At 56.8% G+C, this 18981-nt stretch overlaps 1 protein-coding gene and 1 non-coding gene across 21 annotated transcripts in view; both read right to left on the bottom strand.

Annotated features, from left to right (window-relative positions):
* CHD3 (chromodomain helicase DNA binding protein 3) overlaps positions 1-18981 on the bottom strand; it is a 24802-nt gene continuing 5821 nt past the window's right edge. For 4 of the 20 annotated variants that reach the window (XM_038536742.1, XM_038536756.1, XM_038536760.1 and 1 more), the window contains exons 4-40: positions 18746-18870; positions 17241-17524; positions 16872-17002; positions 16570-16720; positions 16212-16405; positions 15647-15877; positions 15274-15477; positions 14731-14942; positions 13496-13627; positions 13018-13117; positions 12414-12605; positions 12084-12284; positions 11574-11738; positions 11234-11355; positions 10910-11083; positions 10661-10802; positions 10298-10429; positions 9622-9739; positions 9322-9446; positions 8933-9164; positions 8539-8705; positions 7943-8120; positions 7481-7546; positions 6935-7020; positions 6701-6834; positions 6045-6189; positions 5657-5846; positions 5456-5574; positions 5226-5361; positions 5011-5112; positions 4712-4843; positions 4178-4286; positions 3866-3998; positions 3377-3618; positions 2147-2310; positions 1768-1894; positions 1-1281 (exon numbers count right to left, since the gene is read on the bottom strand). In XM_038536742.1, the coding sequence (XP_038392670.1) occupies positions 1041-1281; positions 1768-1894; positions 2147-2310; positions 3377-3618; positions 3866-3998; positions 4178-4286; positions 4712-4843; positions 5011-5112; positions 5226-5361; positions 5456-5574; positions 5657-5846; positions 6045-6189; positions 6701-6834; positions 6935-7020; positions 7481-7546; positions 7943-8120; positions 8539-8705; positions 8933-9164; positions 9322-9446; positions 9622-9739; positions 10298-10429; positions 10661-10802; positions 10910-11083; positions 11234-11355; positions 11574-11738; positions 12084-12284; positions 12414-12605; positions 13018-13117; positions 13496-13627; positions 14731-14942; positions 15274-15477; positions 15647-15877; positions 16212-16405; positions 16570-16720; positions 16872-17002; positions 17241-17524; positions 18746-18870 (5838 nt within the window). In that variant the 3' untranslated portion in view covers positions 1-1040. The other 16 variants (XM_038536757.1, XM_038536744.1, XM_038536748.1 and 13 more) reach the window with 16 other exon arrangements.
* On the bottom strand, positions 6410-6550 carry LOC119872071. Its single transcript, XR_005360267.1, has one exon.

Raw genomic sequence — 18981 nt, 5'->3', positions numbered from 1 at the left:
GAAAGGAAAGTATAATTTATATGTACAACCAATACACCTGATACAGAAGAGGGAATTGGGACAGCCCAGGAGTGGGTGCCAAGAGACCGGGAAAGGGGCAGCGGAGGGGAAGTGGGGGGTTCGCCATGCAAACTGCCACTCTCCCCAGCCCCTCCTGGGGAGGAGGACGTGCCCACGTCTCCCCAGCCTGCCCTCCACTACTTTGTTCTGGTCCCAAAGGCAAGGGAGTCCCCCAGCTAGGCCTCCCTGCCTGGTCCATTCAAAATTCAGTCAGTATCTAGGCCTTGGCGGGGAGGGAGGCGGGGGTAGGGTAGAAGTGCTCCCAGAACCTGAGCCCCAGAGCTGGGGTTCCCCCACATCTGGCCTGTACGTTTTCTCCCACCCTTTCTAGGTTACCCGGTCCCTAGAACAGATTGAGGAGCTCCTCTTTGGCTTGAGGGAGTATCACCCAACCATCACTCTCTTGGGGGCGGGGTGGTGGTGGTGGTGGTCCTTGGTCCCTAGGGAGAGGGAAGAGTCCCAACACAAGATGCCGGTACGCAGGAGGTAACTGAGCCAGTGAATGGCGCCTTTATTCGGAGGCTGAACAGCAACCGACTCCCTCCCTTATAACTGCTCCTCCCTCCTTTTGGGAAGAGGTAAGGGGAAGGAAACATGCAGCCACCCCTCTTCTTCCCTTCCTCCCTCTCTGAAGTCCCCCCTCCTCTCTTCAAAGCTCTTTGCCCCAAGTTCCTAAGGTCCAGGCCAGGCTAATCCCCCAGGGCTGTAGATGGAGCTCAGCTGTAGATGGAGCTCGTATTGCAGGAGTAGAGACCGGGGGAGGCTCCACCGCTTTCCTCCCTCCACAACCACTTACTGGGAAGCTGTGTGTGTTTGGTGTGGGGGATAAAGATACTTGGAAGACCCTGCTCACCACCCCCCACCCAGACCTCTTCTCACCAGCACAGGCTTCAAAGCGTGGTGGGAAAGGTGCACGGGAGTGGAGAGAGACAAGGGGCCCTTCCCGAAAAGAGGAGTTGTAGAGAGGGGCAGAGGGGCTCCTAGCCCAGAGGTGGCCCATGGGGTGGGGAAGGTGGAGGATTGGCAGCAGGTCCCAGAGCCTGAGCTGGAGGTCGACCTCGGGCACGGGGTCTGGGCGATGGGCAGGCCTGGGATCCAGTCAGTCGTCTATACAGATCACCTCCCCGGCTCGGGGCTCCTTCCGATCCAGCCCGTCTGACACCAATGCCCCCACCATTTCCTTCTCCTTCTTCACCAGCACTGGAGGGCCGTTGGTGGCGGCTGTTAGGGAAGGGAGTAAGGAAGTGAATCCCTGACTCACTCCTAAACATCACCTCCTGTGCATAGCGTAGTACTGCTAGGTTGTCTCCTGCCACTTTTCCGTTCCCGGGGTAGCAGGAGTGGGAAGACCAGGATGAACCCCTCTCCCTGAGGGTCCCCCTGTGCCTGTGATAGACCCCACGTGCCAACTCTCACCATACCCCCCTCCTGATCTCATATTCTCTTTCCTGGGGCAACCCAGACGGAGGAGGCTTAGGAAAAAGGTACCAGCCATACAGCCACTGACACCCTTGGGGCATTTTGGATGATGAGAATGGTAGAGAAGTCAAGGCTGCGAAGAACAAAGCCCAGAACAACTCTGTTCCCTAGAACCGTGGATGCTTATAAGGAAGTGACATAGGCTGGAAAGATAAAGGGTGGCTGAGCGGGGCTGAAGCTTGGAAAAGAGAGCTGGGAAAGGCAGAGAGTGGGAAGTCATCACCTGACCTGTGATGAAGGACCCGGCAGGCATCTGGCTGTAGTTGGCGCCTGCGGCGGCCAGGGCCCCGACGGGTGCGGCGCTGAAGGCCGCCCCGTATCCCGGAGGTGTAGCGTAGGGCCCCGGGGGAAAGGCCTGGAAGAGAGAAGAGAGGAGGCCCACATCAGAGGCTCCAGAGTCTGTGAGAGGAAGAAACTTAGGGGAAACTGGGGCCAGGCTCCAGAACTACCACGACTGTAATGTACAGGCAGGGACACTGGATGGTAAGGAGTGTGTCGGAGCAAGTCTCCACACTAAGGTGCTGGGAATGTGTGTGGGCGTGCACATGCATGTGTGTATAGAAGGAGGACTTTCAGGGACAACTAGAGTTAGGGGGAGGAGGGTTACCGGTGTGGGGTGAGGCTCCGTGCCCTTGCTGGCCAGCCGGCTGAGAATGCTGCGCTCGGACATCTGAAGGCGGGCTGCGATGGGGGGGATTCGGGACAGCGTGGCTGGCAGGCGGGTCACGTCCGCCTTCATGTCGCTCAGCAACTCCTCCAGCTGGTTCAGAACTGGGGCCCGGGCCACAGAGAAAGAAGGGCAAGAGAAAGACAGGGAAAAGGAGAGATGGAGCCAGGAAAAGAAAAGGAGTCAGATGGACAGACACAGTCAGAAAAGGAGAGAGAGAGAGAAAAAGAGAGAGAGAGGAGAGAGAGGAGCACACAGATGTCAAAGAACCAGAGGCCAAGAAAATGCCAGAAGGAGGCAGAAAGAGTGACTCGGGGCAGAGGGGGGAGAAAGAAGAGGCAGGTGAAGAGGCAGAGACCAGATGAGCAAAGGATAAACAGAGAAAGAGGACAGGACAGGACACGGGAGGCGGGGGGGACATTGGGAGACATGGGGCGGGGAGTTGTCAGAACATCCCATATTGCCAGAGTGACGTTTAGGGGGTGGGGATGATGGGGAGGAAATAGGAGATGTGGGAGGAGGTAAGTGGTGTCAAAGATTCCAGGAGTCAGGGTTTTAATATGTGAGGGGGAGGGAGGTTAGATGGTCAGCATCACAGATTCAGGGAATTAGAACAGGAATCAAAGGGGCCGGGAGTCAAGTCACTAGTCAGACAGGATTAGGTCATTAGAGGGCTCTGGAGATCAATCTATCATCATCAGGATAAGAGGGTTTGGGAGGAAGGGTTGGGGATCACAGGGAAGTTTCAGGGGGTAGGGTCACAGGGGTGAGATGGGGGGTAGTTTCTGCCTGGTGGGGCAAGTGAGATGGGGGGATGTGATTTGCAGGATGGGGGTAAGGATCTAGGAGGGGTCTATACACAGGCCACGGCCCCGGAGAGGGTGCTACTAGCAGTATGGCAGGCGTGTGGGTCAACGAAGTTCCGCCCTGTGGAGGGGACGTGGCACAGTCTCACGGAGTCTGGGGAAGGCGGGGGGGAAGGTCCCTCTACCGGGCACTGGCATGAACACTCTTAGGTACAGACAAGGGCAGCCTTGCACAAACCCAAGAGGCTAAAAACCACGGGGTGGCCGGGTGGGTTGGGTTGGGGTGGGGTCAGAGGGGGGTGGTTCAGAGGGAAAGGGGTCAGAAGGGTGGGAAGATTTTGAGGGGTGCGGGGTGAAGACTTACGCAGCGTTGTGGGCCCTCCCCCGCGCGGGGCCGCCGCGGCCCTTACCCTTGTGCAGGACGGCGTTGGCCGGCTTGTTCCCCGCCAGCGACTCCTTGGAGAGGTGCTGGTGGCTCTCGGCCAGGCATTCGGCCTCGGCGAAGCGGGCGTGGAGGGCCATGGCGGGGTGCGCCGGCTCTTGCGATAGGTTCAGGTAGGCCGCCCGCCGAAGCTGCTCCTCGATCACCAGCGCCTGCTCCAGGAGCTGAGGGCACGGGGGTGGGGGTGAGTGCGGGCATCTGCCAGCCGTGGGGGCCCAAGACCCATACTGCCCTCCCTGCCCGCCCATCCTAAGGGTGGACCTAGCACAGACCTCAACCTACACCATCCCAGACACAGGGTACACCCCGCTCTTGGCCTCAGGCACCTTCCCTCCATTCCAACCACCCCTGGTCCCACCTCTGACCCAAGCTCTCCACCTCAACGCTGTTCCTCCTCTCTCTGATCCCCACCTTGAATCTCCGGGCCAGGAACTTATTTTTCATCTCCAGAAAGTTCCCCTTATTGGCTTCAGTTTTAAATGGCTCATTGATAATGGCAAACTGAGCATCATTCTGGATGTCCTGCCACCGTGCATAGCCATGGCTGCGACGCAGGAAGGAAACGTCAAGGAATTTAATAGGAGAATTTTACACTGTGCCATAAACACTTCCTCCTGACTCGATCTCCCGAGTGAGGCACGACTCCCCCTTCCCTGGGTGTGGACTCATCCCCGTTCCAGGTTAAGAAAACCACTTCTTTCTTGTGTTTGTATCAAAGGATACAGGACAATCCCAGCCAGAAGCCAATAGTCATGTCTTCGGTGCCAGATCTCATTGAGTTTTCCTGAGGAAATAGCTGCCCGTTCCTCATTCTGCCACAGCGTGTGAAGCTCTGAAAAGCGGACCACAGGGGGAGGGCTGTCAGGAGTTTGGGAACCACTGCCAGCTCAACAGATGGGCAGAGATGAGGGACCTGAACAGTGGGAGAGGACCAAGGACTCTTTAGGAGAAAAGGGAAAGGTTAGGTTCAGGGTGAGGAGCAAAGTGGTTACAAATAAGGTTCTAGCTCGAACTAGGAATAAAGGGGGGATAAAAGACGCTCTGGAGGTAGGGGTGCGGCCATGGAGGCCTGCAGGCCGGGGAGGGATTGGAGGCAACACAGCAGGCGGTGCTCCAAGGGCAGCTACTTGGATGGAAGGCAGCAGAAGGCCTCAGGCAGAGCAAGAAGACTCAGGAGGGGGAGCACACCTCAAGTGAGGAGCCCACCTCAAGTGAGGAGCCCAGGGGGGCGAGCACAGCCCAGCAAGGGGCCCCCACCTGTGAAGCCTCCATCTGCGATATTGAACATGAACCGAGGCTTCTCTGCCTTCTCCTCGCGCCGCCCATTGGGCCGTGGCTCGTCCCGGGGAGGGCCAGGTCGCAGCTCCCGGTCCCCTTTCACATCTTCTGCTAGGACAGACGAGGCAGAGCTCACATCTGCCGCCAGCCTCTGCCCACCCCGAAGACTACCCTGTACTGGACTGTCCCTCGAACAACTACCCCCCAGAACCCAGGCGTCTGCGCCCCCAGACTCCACCTCCCAATTCCCTCGGGGACCCAGTGCTTCCACCCATTACCTCGCTTGCCCAAATCCCCTGTTTCCCCCTCCGGCCTCTCCCTGTGCTCCTGTCCATCCAACGGCTTCTCCTCCCCCCTCTCTCCTGGCGTCGACTCTGTGGCTGTGGGAGGGGGTGGGGGACAGGAAGGGAGGATGTCACCCTCATCCCCTGACCCCAGAAGAGGGAAATGCTGGATCCTAAGCCCCTCATCGTCCCTAAGCCCATGCACCCACCTGACTTCTCTCTGTCCCCCCGGTACCCAGGCTCAGGCTCCATTTCTCCAGGCACTCCTGGCACCTCCTCCTCTAGAGAAATCTTCCTTGGCTCCAGCCGCTCCCCAAGTGATGGGGCTGGGCTAGGGGCATCGGCCTAGAAGATGACCGTGGAGTTAGGATGGGGCATAGGGATCCCAAGCACCCGGCCTTCATTCTCTCCCCTCCCAGGGAGTCAGGGAGCCACAAACCTCTGTCTCTATCTTCTCCCCAGTTCTGTTCTTCTCAGGCTTCTCCTCCTGGTTTTCCACTTCATCCTTTTCAAGAGGTGTCCTCGAGCCGTCTCCCTTCTCACTTGGAGCTGGAGTAGCTGCGGGGGAGGCAGAATGAGTAAGCAGAAAGACCCACCCTGACTCCTGTCTATGTTTGCAGGGCACTGACCCCAGCCCCACCTCTCCTGTCATCCTGCTCCTTGTTACCAGGTTTAGAAGTGCAAGGACTGTTGGTGGCAGAGGCCTCAGGGGTGGTGGGAGACGTTTTGGTAGGAGAGGAGGCTCTAGAGGAGCGCTTAGAGTCAGCACTGGGATCAGGCATCAGCTCAGGCATCGACCAGCGCCCATTGATGTGTTCAAACTCCTGTACCTGAGGGGGACAGGGGGGCATAAGGATGGGTCAGCTGCGGGCCCTGAGGGGGGCAGGTCGGCTGCAGGCAGTGGACATACAGGAAGCTCAGTCTTGTGTCCCCTCTCCCGCAAGCCTGATTCCAGAACTGAGCAGTGCTAGGCAGAGGGGGGACAGGGACTAGGTGGCCAGTCTGACGCAGGCCAGAGAGATGGATACCTTCTTCTTGACAAGAGACATGACTCCAATTCGGGTCAGCACTTGCTGGCGACTCAGGCCCTCCCGAGGAACGCCGTCAGCAAATGTTTCAGAGCCGTCTGCCCCGGGCTCACAGAGATGGCGCATGAACAGAGACACGTAGGCCCTGACAGGCATGGGGCAGAATACAGGTTAGGAGGGAGCACAGGGCCTACCGAAGCCCTCAACCCTTCAACTCCGCAGGTGCCTCCATGGCTCCTCCTAGGGATGAACCCTCCACATCCCCACTCCCACTTCAGCCCCCCCACTCCCCGCATCTCCAAGGCCCTCGGCTGCCAGGCCCCATCAGTCAGCACATCATCCTGTCCACTGGCTCCGGGCCGAGGAAATGTGAGGCCAGGACAGGTCCAGGGCAGGGCTCCTATCTCCAGCGCCTCTCCCGTAGTAGGGGGACCAGGCCTCTGTGCTCTAGGCTCGGCTGAGGGGACATGGGGCGCACTGAGCCCACGCCCCAGGAAACCAAGCCATGTGATGCCCCATAGTGCCATGTGGCCAGGAGCACGGTGATCAGTTGAGTAAGGTCACATCATGTGGTGGCCGAGCGAGCACAAGACAGGAAGACCCAAGGCTCCCTCCCATCCCCTCTGGCCAGCTGGGCCTGAGGCACCCACACTTACTTGAACTCCTTCTCTGTCTTTCCCCTCAGGTCCCGCACCAGCCACTGTGTGGTGAAGGCATCCTGTGGGGGCATCCCCCAGCGCATCACTGCATTGAGGAAGGCCTTCCGCTGCCGGGTGTTAAAGCCCAGCACCTGTGGAGTGGGGTGGGGGAGGGCATGAGCCATCAGTGTCCTGGGATCTCTCTGCTGGGCCCCCCCAGGGGACACACGGGGGCCTGAGCCCAGCTCCCACCTCGATATTGCCCCCGACTCGAGCCAGCAGCGGAGGCAGTGGTTTATCCTTCTCATTCCGGAGCTGCCTCTTTGACTGTCGACGCCCTGGGTTTGTGTGGGGGGGATTGGCCTGGTTAGTGGGGGGCCCCATCTCCCTCAACCCTCAGTCCTTCTCTGCACCCCACGCCCCCAGGAAGCAGAACCCGGGAAAGGCCTGGGTCACATCTGAGCCACTTCTAATTTTCTTTCAAGCACTTTCTGACCTAGCAACCGAGCAGATCTAGGAGAAGCCGGTCCCGTTAAAAGCACTAGTACCAAGACCAGCCCGTGAGGATGTAAAACATAAACTCTCGATTTTCCTCTAGGCAACTAAGCCTGTGTAATCCTACACTCCAAGTTTTAACAGTAGAGAAATTACGTATGTCTTGCACTTTTAGCTTATCTGTGACCTTTAGCTCATCTACACAAAAGCACTTGTCTGTAGAAAAGCAGATGAAACAGATGTCGTGAGGCGAATGGGAAGAGCTATAGCTCTTCCTCTGAAAATGAGAAAATCAGATGTCACCTTCTGGACGTTCATCAAAGTCTTCGTCTTCTTCCTCAGATCCCACTGAGTATTCGGACTGGTTATCTGTGGGGAGACGGCTCAATGGTCAGGGACAGCTCCTGCGCTAAGCCCACACAGGGGCCCTTCCTGCCTGGAGGCCTCCTGGGGATGCCGTCAGACTCCAGGGCCACATACCCTGCACAGGGCCCACTCGTCACTCACCTGGTCCCTGGGCACCTCCCGACCCCCACACATCTTGTGCCAAGTGAGGACCCTGGGTGTCCAGCGGGCCCCCCTCTGCAGCCACCAGCCGGCTGAAACCACCTGCGAGCCCCTCCAGCCTCCAGGCAGCTCCTTCCCCCTCAGCAGGAAAGGCCCTGACCCCTAGGCCTCCCTCTTTCCCTTGAAACGCCCTCCAGGCTCCAGGCTCCCTGTCAGCACTCCTGCCTTTCCTGATCCTCCCTCTTGGGCAGTCCTCACCTTGGTCCTCCTGAGCAGCATCGTTGTAGTTGACCTGTTTGCGAACCCGCTTGCCTTTGCCCAGGTTCCGGGCCAGGTCCTCCTGCTGCTGCTCATAGTGATGCCTCAAGAGCTTCTCCCAGTAGTCGGGGTCCACATTCTCCTCCTGCTTGATGATCTCCCGTTCGATCTCCTCAATCTGGAAGGCAGCACAACACATGCTGGCAACTTCCCTCTGCCACCCGGTGCTCTCACCACAACCAAATTCCAACTCCCCTGCTGCCCGGTCTCATCAAGGCTGCGTGAATATTCTGGATGTGGCCCATCTTCCTTGCCTCTTACCTGCAACGTGCTTCTCCTCTCTGCTCCCTGAATCTTCCCTGGAACCCTCCTCTAGCACCTTCCACATCCCTCCCACTCTGACTCCTAGGCACCTACTTAGGTTCTCCTTAAAGCCTGGTTTCACCTATCAGACCCTTACTGCCTTTTGTTGGGTGCTATAGTAAGAGATAGGGTCAAAAATGAGAACAAAGAGGGATCCTCGCCCCTCGAGGTCCAACAAAAGGACACTGTTCTGAGGTGGTCCAGGATAGAGCATCTGGTCCCCAGTCTCTCACCTTGTCTTCCTCCCGCACCACATACTGGGCCACCTTGAAGGAGCTAAGATACTCGTTCATGTTCTGCACGTCTGTGTCCTCTGTTGCATCCTGGTTCCGGTCCAACAGCCGAGCGATGGCCTCGTTGTCATAGTGAATAACACTGCTGTCCTCCTCCTTGTTCTCGCCTGGTGGAGATAGGGAATGAGAGGGGACTCTGAGTTCCAACCAGAATCTGGCGCAACTGGACAGAGGTCTGGGGGAGAAGGCCCTTCCCCAGGGAGTCCACGGACACGTGTTGGGGCTTCCAAACATCCACGCAAGAGAAGAGACCCCCTTTCCCCCGAGGGCCGCACGGGAAAGTTTTTATTCTGGAGCTTCTGAAAGAAGTGTGTCCAGGAGAGCAGGTTCTCACCCTCGTTTTCATCCTTGAACAGCTCCTCAGTGCCAAATTTGAGGATGTCATCCAGCTCCTGCTTGGACATGGAGCCCGCCTTGGAGCCTAGCCCAGGCCGTACCACCAGATGCGTCAGCATCATCTTCCTCTTGGCTACTTGCGTGATTCGCTCTTCCACGGATGCACGGGTCACAAACCGGTAAATCATCACCTTGTTGGCCTGGCCGATCCGATGAGCGCGGCTGAAGGCCTGCGGGGAAAAGGAAGAAGTGGGGATGGACCAGGGGACATGCGGCCCACGTGCTGGGGAAAGGAGGCTCTTCTACCCCCCGGAACACAACTCCCTCCACTGTGAACCCACGTCTCCCTGCTAATTGGTACACGGGCTTTCGGAGGTGAGCTCCCACCTGGATGTCGTTATGGGGATTCCAGTCAGAATCGAAGATGATGACCGTGTCAGCAGTGGCCAGATTGATGCCCAGGCCTCCAGCTCGGGTGGACAGCAGGAAGCAGAACTGCTGCGCCCCGGGAGCTAGGAGGGGACAAGATTATGCAATGGTTCTGTGCAGCTGGTACCAGACACCCTGACCGACAACCATGTCACCAACTCAGAAGCTAGGAGGCACATATCCTCCTGTACCAGGGGACCTAGCACAAGTGGCTCGGGCCTTGCACACCCAGCAGGGACCAGGGCCTCTCGTCCTCACCATTGAACCGATCGATAGCCTCCTGCCTCAGAGCGCCTGTGATGCCACCGTCGATGCGCTCATACTTGTACCCTTCGTAGTCTAGAAAGTCTTCTAGCAGGTCCAACATCTTGGTCATCTAGAGAGAGAGAACCACAGAGTTCTCTGGAATGACGAGGCAGTGGGACAGGCCCAGTCTGTACTGACCATCTATCTCACCACCGTCCTCAGATGCCATGCCTCCCCAGTGCTGCTCCCCCTCCTCACCCCACACTCTTATCACACTCGCTTGACTTAGGGTCACTTCTCCTAAAGCAGAGGTTCTCTTCTGAGACCTATGAGAATGTTTCAGGGACATCTCCAAATGCCCTGAAACTTTACGAAATTGTCTGTGTGGCTTTCCTCAGATTTCCAAGAGCTCTGAGCCCTCCTCTCTCTCCCGTGGTTAAGAAACAGGAAGGGTCCCACAGGCCACCCTCAGGCGACACGTGATTACACGTGGAGTGGCTCACCCTTGCCCTGCTGGCCATTTCCAAGAAGCTGGCCTGCAACCTCCCATGACTTTAACTAATAATGGGGGTCCGCCCGCCCAGAACCTCTCAAGACTGCCACCACTTGACCTCTCACACCACGGCAGCCACAGAAACAGGGAAGGGCCTGGCCCCAGGGGCGACACAAGGTGAGGGGTACAGGTCACCTGAGAGAAGATGAGGACTCTGTGTCCTTGCTCCTTCAGCTTGCGGAGCATCTTCTGCAGGAGCATTAGCTTGCCAGATGCCTTAATAAGTGCCCCACCTTCATAGGCCCCACTGGGGAGTTTGGGGGACTCCTGCAAAGAAGAGAGCAGAGAGGAGAGGGTCAGAGAATGCACCCCCATGTTTGGACCAAGCCCAGAAAGCCAGGAGCCGAAACCCAGCCTCCAGTCCTTTTAACTGCCCACTCGTCTGGGGGATCCCATGCCTAGACCCCTGCCCCCTGCCCAGCTCCATGCCTGCCTCGGCTCCTCCCACCCCCCATTTTCAGAGAGCAGCACAGCGGAAGCCCCCAGCTCATGCATCACCATAGCAGCCACGGGGAAGAGGTAGGGGTGGTTGCAGCACTTCTTAAGATCCATCATGATGTTGAGCAGCGACACTTGGTTCCCACCACCTCGCGAATTCAAGGCCTCAAAGTTCCGAGTCAGGATGTACTTGTAGTATTTCCTAAAGACCAGGGTGGGGGCGCAGAAGAGACAGAGAAAGGAAGTGGTGATGAGGCCACTGCACCCCCAACCAAGCCCCCAGTCCAGGTCACCCTGCTCTCATCTCACTTCTGCATGGGGCTCAGCTCCACCCGAACAATGAGCTCTGTCTTGGCTGGCATGTTCTTGAAGACATCAGCCTTGAGCCTCCGCAGCATGTGCGGCCCCAGCAAATCGTGCAGTTTCTTAATCTGGTCTTCTTTGGATATGTCGGCAAATTCCTCCAGGAAGCCTTCCAGGTTGCTGGCAGCCGGGAGGAGATAAGGAACTGAACAGGCTGTCGGGGTGTTTTTCCCCTGGCCTGGGGCTCCCTTCCTCACTTGGAGGAACCCTCTGCCCACTCAGGTTCTCAGCCCCTCCACCCTGCATCTCCCACCCTGGTGGGGCACTTACTTAAACCTCTCTGGGGTGAGGAAGTTCAGCAGATGGAAGAGCTCCTCCAGATTATTCTGCAACGGAGTCCCTGTCAGCAGCAACTTATGATCTATCTTGTAGCCATTAAGGACCCTGAAAAACTAGAAATTGGGGCAAAGAAAGGCAGAACGGTCCCGTTAGTGGCAAGCGGCTGGACCACGGTATCTGCCTTTTCCTGTTCCCTTTGGGATAAAGGCCCCAAATCGCTAGTCCTCCCTCTTTCCCAACCTGCACTTCACTCCTTCTGGACTGCACAAAGTCCAGAACCTTCCTTTCTCAGGAGCAGGGCAAGACTCCAAGGTCTGGGGATCTCACTCACCTTGGACTGGTTATTCTTGAGCCGATGGGCTTCATCCACCACGAGGCAGGCCCAGCGGATGGAGCCAAGGGCCGCCTGATCGATGGTGATCAGCTCATACGATGTCAGAAGAACGTGGAACTTCACCTGCGCCTCCCTCTGCCAACACAGCCACTGTCCGCCGGGCTGCCACCCGACACCCACACACCTAGACTTCCACCCTGGTTCTTTCCCCGACACCCCCCTTCCTGACTGAGATTGCCAAAGGGAGCCAGGAACCCTGTCCCGCTACTTGGTGTCCAGGTGGGGATTACAGAACATGAGCCCCCCAACCCCTACCACACCATCCACTAGGGACTTAAGTGTACATTCCTCAGAGGACCTGCAGTGCCTCCTGGACAAGACAGCAGGGCGTGTCGTTGGGTGGAAGACGGGGAGAGGCCAGTGGGGAACAGAGAAACTGAAATGCTGGTCAGGGGGCAAAGAAGTAAGATGTTGGGGTCTCGGAGAAGACAAGATTGAGGGGCCTACCTTCATCTTAAAAGCTTTCTTGCCACCCTTGATAGCATTATCTTCAAAGGAAAACTCGTTCTCTCGAATGATGGCGCGGCTGTCCTTGTCACCCGTGTACGTCACCACATAGAACTTAGGTGCCCACATCTGGAACTCCCGCTCCCAGTTAATGATGGTAGAGAGAGGGGCGCTCACCAGGAAGGGACCCTTTGTGTGGCCCTGGGAATTGGGCGGGGGTGGGGTGGCCATCAGTCAGGGTTCGAGGCTGTCAGCCTCCACCCTCACATTCCCCCGAGCCAGTCAGGCCTGAGCCTAGCTGCTCCCCTTAGGGCCCCCAGCCCCCCACACCTCCTTATAGAGTGAGTAGAGGAAGACGATGGTCTGTATGGTCTTGCCCAGTCCCATCTCATCAGCCAGGATGGTGTCAGTTCCCTGGGCCCAGGAGAAGCGCAGCCAGTTCAAGCCTTCCAGCTGATACATGTGCAGTGTGCCTCCCGTGGCTGTGATAAACCGTGGCTGAGTCTCATATTTCACCGTAGGCTGTGGAGTCGAGAAGGCAGGACACTCAGGGGAATGAACATCTGGGCTCCTCTGGTCCTAGGTCTCCTCTGCCTGCCTCCCTGGCACTGATCTCAAGCTGGGCCACAGTTCCCTCCACGAGGCCTAAGCTCAGGAAGATTCTCATCTTCATTCCCCCGCCCCCAGTTCCTTAAAGCCAGACAGGACAGCAGCAGCAGCATGAGGAAGGGAGCTGGGGATGCCAGAGCCCCGTCTGCTGCTACTCCTAGCTGCTCTCCGGTTCCTTTGCCAGAGTTCCTAGCTGCTCTCGAGGCATGGCTGGATACTGTTCGGGAGGCTGCTGAGACTCAGGCAAGCCCTGTCAGTAGCCCCTGGGAAATCTTCAATCACCACACTTCTAGAAATGGGAGAGAGGCCAAGAGAGAGGACTTACGTCATTAGTAGGAGAGCTGGGAGGTCCATCTCCCTGCAGCTCCTTCTTCTTCTTCTTGTACTTGCGGGGCTGGGCGGGGTCCTCCCCCATAATCAGTTCTCTGGGAAAAGAGCAGGTCTGAGTGAGGCCTGCTCCTCAGGACCTTGCTTTCTCCTGAACCCACTCCAGACCCACCTCCTGCTTCCCGTAAGCTTGATTCTCTCACATTTCCTTTCTCCCAGGCTCTTTATCCTCACTGCTTGATTTTCACCTCTAGAGGTGACCCTCCTCATCCTCAGCATCCTCTTCCCCACAGCTCTGGCTGGAAGTCTTCACACTGCCTCTTTGTCAGTCCCAGCCCAGACAGCTAGAGCCGGCTCCCACTGCCCTCAATTCCAGGTTGGGTCTGTCTGGAGTGGACCTCTTCTTATCCTAGAGGGGTAGCTTTTGCACCCCCTGCCCTCAGCATCCCCTCCACCTCTCAACCTGGCTCCCTCACCGGTGTCTCCAGTAGCTCTGCTTATGGTCTTCATATTCAGGGATATTCATTTCATCCTCCTCCCACGTGGACTGGTCATAGGGCAAGTCCCTCCATTTCACTAGATAGTGGTAATTCCCCTTTTTATCCACACTGTAGGGCAGAAAACAGAGAGAAGGAGCAGGAAGAGAAAAAGAACATGAACTATATGCAAGTAGAAAGAAATCTTACCAAACGCAATCACAGGCAAACACGGAGCCTTTGTTATTAGTGAATTAACCACAGTGGGCCCCTGGGAGGGAATTCAGGATGGCTAGAGTACCACCCTACCCTTTTCAGGACAGCTGCTTAAAAAATCAATGATCAGGGACGCCTGGGTAGCTCAGTGGCTGAACATCTGCCTTTGGCTCAGGTCGTGATCTCGGGGTCCTGGGATCAAGTCCTCCATCAGGCTCCCCACAGGGAGCCTGCTTCTCCCTCTGCCTATGTCTCTGCATCTCTAGTAAATCAGTAAATAAGATCTTTTTTTTTTTTTAAAGATTTTATTTATTCATTAGTGAAAGACAAAGAGAGGCAAAGCAGAGACACAAGCAGAGGGAGAAGCAGGCTCCACGCAGAAAGCCTGATGTGGGACTCGATCCCAGGACTCGGGGATCACGACCTGAGCCAAAGGCAGATGCTCAACTACTGAGCCATCCACGCGTCCCTCAAATAAAATCTTAAAAAAAAAAAAAAAATCAACAATGAGAAAATATCCCTGGGCTTCTTACCATGTGTTCGTCTAATTAGTATTAACCAAACAGCCATTAGGTGTGAGGCACTATTCCAGACGGCGGTGATTCAGCAGTTGTGAACCAAACAGACCACCGACCCTATTCTCATGGGGCTCACGTTCTGCCGTGCATGGCAGCAACGAAACGGGAATACACGCACAGAGAGCCATCACGCTGTGACAAGGGCCACAATGGAAGAACCACTGCAAACACTGGCCTGGTTGAACTGCATTTTTCATATTTGCTTTCACACCCCATTATACCCAGCGTCATGTGTCCTCAGATTAAAGGCAATGGCTGGACTCTGCTCCTGGATTCTCTCAACCCTCCCAAAGGAGCCAAGCCCAAGGAGGGCTGGCGGGCAGGCAGGAGTTACGCAGGTGGAGCAGGTGCCGGGCTCATGGACACACACCTACGTGGGGCTGTTGCTGCCAGCCCCAGAATGGCCTAGCCCAGGAAGCCGTGCCCACGGCCAAGGCTCACCTGTGGTTGATGATGCGGTGGACGGTCATCCACTCCGGCTTGATGCCAAAGCGATAGTACTTCTCTTCCATCTCCGCGTAGTGCGGGTCCTTCACCTTGCGTTTATCGCTCTTCCCGTCGTCCTCACCGGAGCCGTAGTCCAGGGGCGGGGGCTCATCCATGTCATTCTTTCGCTGGTAGTTTCGGTACATTACCAAGTGGAAGATCTCCAACTGAAGGGGCACAGGAGGGGAGGGAGAGAGATGGTCAGAAAGGACTCAAGGGGATGGGGACAGGCCACAGGGGCAGTGGTGGGGGATAAGACACCCAAAGTGACCTGGGCGAGCTCGTCACAAGCAAAAGGAAGCAGGGAATATGGTGTGATAGAGGAAGAAAGCTGAGGGAGGCTGCTGGAAAAAGGACTGGAGGTGAACGAAGGAGGGAGGGTGTGAGGGCGGAGACCGGAAGTGAGGACGAGCACAGGGTCTGGAACACAGGAGCCACAGGAGACAAGCGAGAAGAGTGGTAGGTAGGGTCACAGGGAGGCACAAAGGGGCCTGGTACCTGAAGCTCCTTGGCCCAGGAGCAGTGCCAGTAGGACAGCCCCACCCACTTGACGAAGAACTCGCGCTCTGAGCGGCCTTGAAGAGGACGGGGCGGTGGGGCATCAGGGTTCCCGTCTGCCTGCTGGGGTGCTGGCACAGACACGGGTGGCTCCCCCCACCGCCAGTGCAGGATCTTCTGCACACGGCCCTTCAGTACAGGGCACTGCGGGAGGCAGAAAAGTGCATCATTAGGGGAGGAGGACCGTGGTCCCCCCCAAGGGAGGCAACAGCCCACTGATGGGGCGAGAGAGAAGGATGGAGCTGGATGAGTGGGTCCCAGGTATGGGGTGAGTTGGGGAAGCCAGGTAACACCGCAGGAAGGGGCCACTCACCGTGCACCGGGGACACAGCCACTCCCCATTGGGGATGTCGGGCAGGGGCGGGTTCAGACAGTGAATGTGGTATGAAGAAATACATGCATCACAGCACAGGAGCTCGCCCCCATCCTTGCACACGCGGCAGTACTCCATGTGGTCATCTTCCTCCTCCTTCTCCCCTTCTTCCTCTCCCTCTTCATACTCTTCCTCCTCCTCCTTGGCCTCCCACTGTACCCCCTCCTTCTCCTGGGAGGCCAAGGCCAGACATAGAGATACATGAAGGGAAGGAGACGGGCAGTGAGACCAGGAGATGGGGACAGCGACAGGACACCTAAACCCTAGATGCACAAAGGAGACGGGCAGGAACGAGGGAACGGGACACCTCTGTTTCCAAAAATGATGATGAGAGCCAAAGGGGATGGGGCGGGGGTGGGCAGAGGAGCCAAGAACATAGACCCATACACACCAGCCACCGAGAAGGCCAGGCTTCAGGGGGCAGGTGGGGGATAGGGGGCAGGTGGAGGACAGTGAGCCAGCACAGGAAATGGCCAGTGGGTTTCCGGGGGCACCAGGTACTCACACAGTGGGGGCAGCTCCATTTGCCCTCAGGAGCCCGGTCCAGCTCAGGATCGAGGCAGACAAGGTGGTAGGCACGAGGGCAGGTGTCACACAGAATAATTTCCCCACCCTGCTGGCACACCTCACAGTAATCCTGATGATCCGTCTCGTAGCCATCAACCTCCTCCTCCCCGGCCACTGTGGGACAGCCCAGGACTGTCATATACACCAGTGGAGGCACATGGCAGAGAAAGACAGTGAGAGAGAGATGATGGAAAAGAAAAGGACTGAACAAAGCAGTCAGAGGGGAAAATAAGAGGGGCCCCCAAGGAATGAGGGGAGGCCAGACCACCAGGTCACATGTGGCTGGCACTCCCTACCTTTCCTCTTCTTCCTTCCTGGCCGCCCTCTCTTGAGCTTTTTGGTGCGGACAGGGCCGTCAGGCCGGCCTGAGGCGCTGTGGACGCTCCCGCTGTCCAGATCTGACTCCTCGGCCTCTGGTTCAGGGCCCTCATCACTCTGCAAGACATACTGCCCGTAGCCCCGTGGCGGTCAGGGAGGCCAGCTTCATCCCACTCCCCTCCCTGGGCCTCTGGCTCCCGTTCCAGCTTCCCGCACGGACCCCTGGCCCAACATCCCCCTCAACCCCTGGGTGCCTAGTAGATGGGGAAGAGCCACTCACCGAGCCTCCCTTCTTCCTCTTGCCACCTAGCAGCCCTAGTTTGATTTTGAGCGGTGCCATCTTCTTTCCCCGAAGCTTCTTGCGTCCATCAGGCACTCGGGGGCTCTTACTCCGCCTTTTATGGCCTGGACCTGAATGAGGAGAGGGGTGAAAAAGAAATAGCAGAGATCATGACATCCTGGAATCATAGAGGTCATAGGGGCCTCTGGACCCTTCTGTGGGCTACAGCTTCCCTGAGACCTCTAGGAAGAAGCGTTTCTTTTACCACAATCGCGGCTACAAAGACAAAAAAAAGTTCTAGACTCTAACTTGAGATTGTGTGGTTTAGAGAGCAGGGGCGACAGTTGTTCTAACCAGAGATTTTCTCACCTTTGCCCTCTTTGGTTTTGGCTCTTCGGATGGGTGGGGGCTGGGTATCAGCAGAAGGAGGTGGTGGGAGGGTGGGGGGTCCGGAAGGTGCTACTGGGGCAGCCGATGACACAGCAGCTGACACCTGCTCAGCCACAGCTGCGGCCGCTGCTGCCGCCGCCGCCGCCACAGCAGCTGCCGACCCCTTGAAGGGGTTGTTGGCACTGAACTCTCTCCATTTGGCCCCAAGGATGGTCATCATCTTAGACATTGGGATCTTAGGATTCTTCTTTGCAATCAGGGGCCTGTGAACACAGAAGCAAAGACGCAGGACCTTCACAGATGCTCCGTGAATACTTCTCTGTCCCTCACTGGCTAAGTCTGGGTGCTGAGGACACATCCGTTAGGAACGACGGCACTTTGAAGGTAAACAGATACAGAGCCGGAGAGAGAAAAAAATTATACAAAAAAAACAAGAAAAAGAAACCGCAAATGTGAAACAAATAAAACAGAGATAAAACGACATAAATAAAAATGCTTTGAACGTTTTAGTTTGTGAGATTTTTAAACACAGGTTAGGTCTCATTTCATCTTCATGAGAACATTGCAAGCTGCTAGGATTCTCTGCATTTTTCTAGTAAGTTCCACGGGCCCTGGTGAAGGGTTCCCGTACTTGGAGCCTGATGGGCTGCGCCGGTTCTGCTCTGTGGCAGGGTGTTAAACTCCCGGGACAACACGGAACCACAGTGCTCACAAGAGCCCTGCCCTTAGCAGCGAGGCAGGAGAGACAGAGCATCAAAGACACCAACGAAAGCTACCAGGCATGGAACACACACTAGGGGACAGGCCCTGAGCACACAGGGCTCTGCTTACCCCAGCAAATCTCCACAAGACCCCTAAGGGAGGGAGGGACACACTGTGACTGAGGGATACACCACGACTACATCTATTTTGCAGATTCGAAAACTGCAAAGCAAAGAAGTCACCTGCCCCAAGACGGCAGCAAGACCGCTGCTACCTAAAGCACCTGCTCCCCAACAGGCATCTCCACTCTGGCTTATTCTACTCAGGGAGTCACTGAAGCTCAGCCTCCTCAGCCAGCAGGCCATGCGCCTCGCGGCCACAGGGTCCTAAGCAAGGGACAGAGGGCTTGATAACAGAGCAAAGGAAGTTGGGCAACACTGAACTTGCAGCTTTGGTCTAGAGAGAAGTCACGCAGGGGAAGGGCCACGGGCCCTCGGGGTCTGCCATCTCTTGGGCTTTTGAACCTAGCACTGGAGTTAGGACCCTCCACCCTCCACCCCCAGCCATTGGGAAGGGCTCCTGATGGGGTCGGGTCCCTAGATCCTCTGGAGTCCAGAAATTCTCCGAAGGTGTGTGCACAGTTGTGTGTGCCTGTGCTGTGCATTTCTCTGGGGAGCAATGTCTGAGCTTTTTATTGGATTCCAGAGGGGCTCTCATGCCACTCCCCCCACCACCCCTAAAGTAAAGCATCTGCTCGCAGGCGCCCACCAGTCCTACCGCACCTCATGAACTGGCTAAAGGCTTTGTAGTTGGTAAGTGTGTGGTAATCCTCCTCAGAGAACACATGTTCCACGTCCTCCAGGCCCCAGGTCAGAAGCAGAGTGGCTGACGACTTCTGTTCTACCTGCTGCAAGAGACCAGGGTTCATGGGGCTTTCAGCGGGGGGGCTTCAGTGGGGGTCTCCCCCACATGCCTCCCTACCTACCCAGAGCTTCCAGCTGTGCTCTCCAGCTGATTC

This window comes from Canis lupus, chromosome 5, assembly GCF_011100685.1.
Source record: "Canis lupus familiaris isolate Mischka breed German Shepherd chromosome 5, alternate assembly UU_Cfam_GSD_1.0, whole genome shotgun sequence".
NCBI lineage: Eukaryota > Metazoa > Chordata > Mammalia > Carnivora > Canidae > Canis > Canis lupus.
Note: the sequence above shows the minus strand (reverse complement) of the source record. Positions and strands in the feature narration are given on the sequence as shown.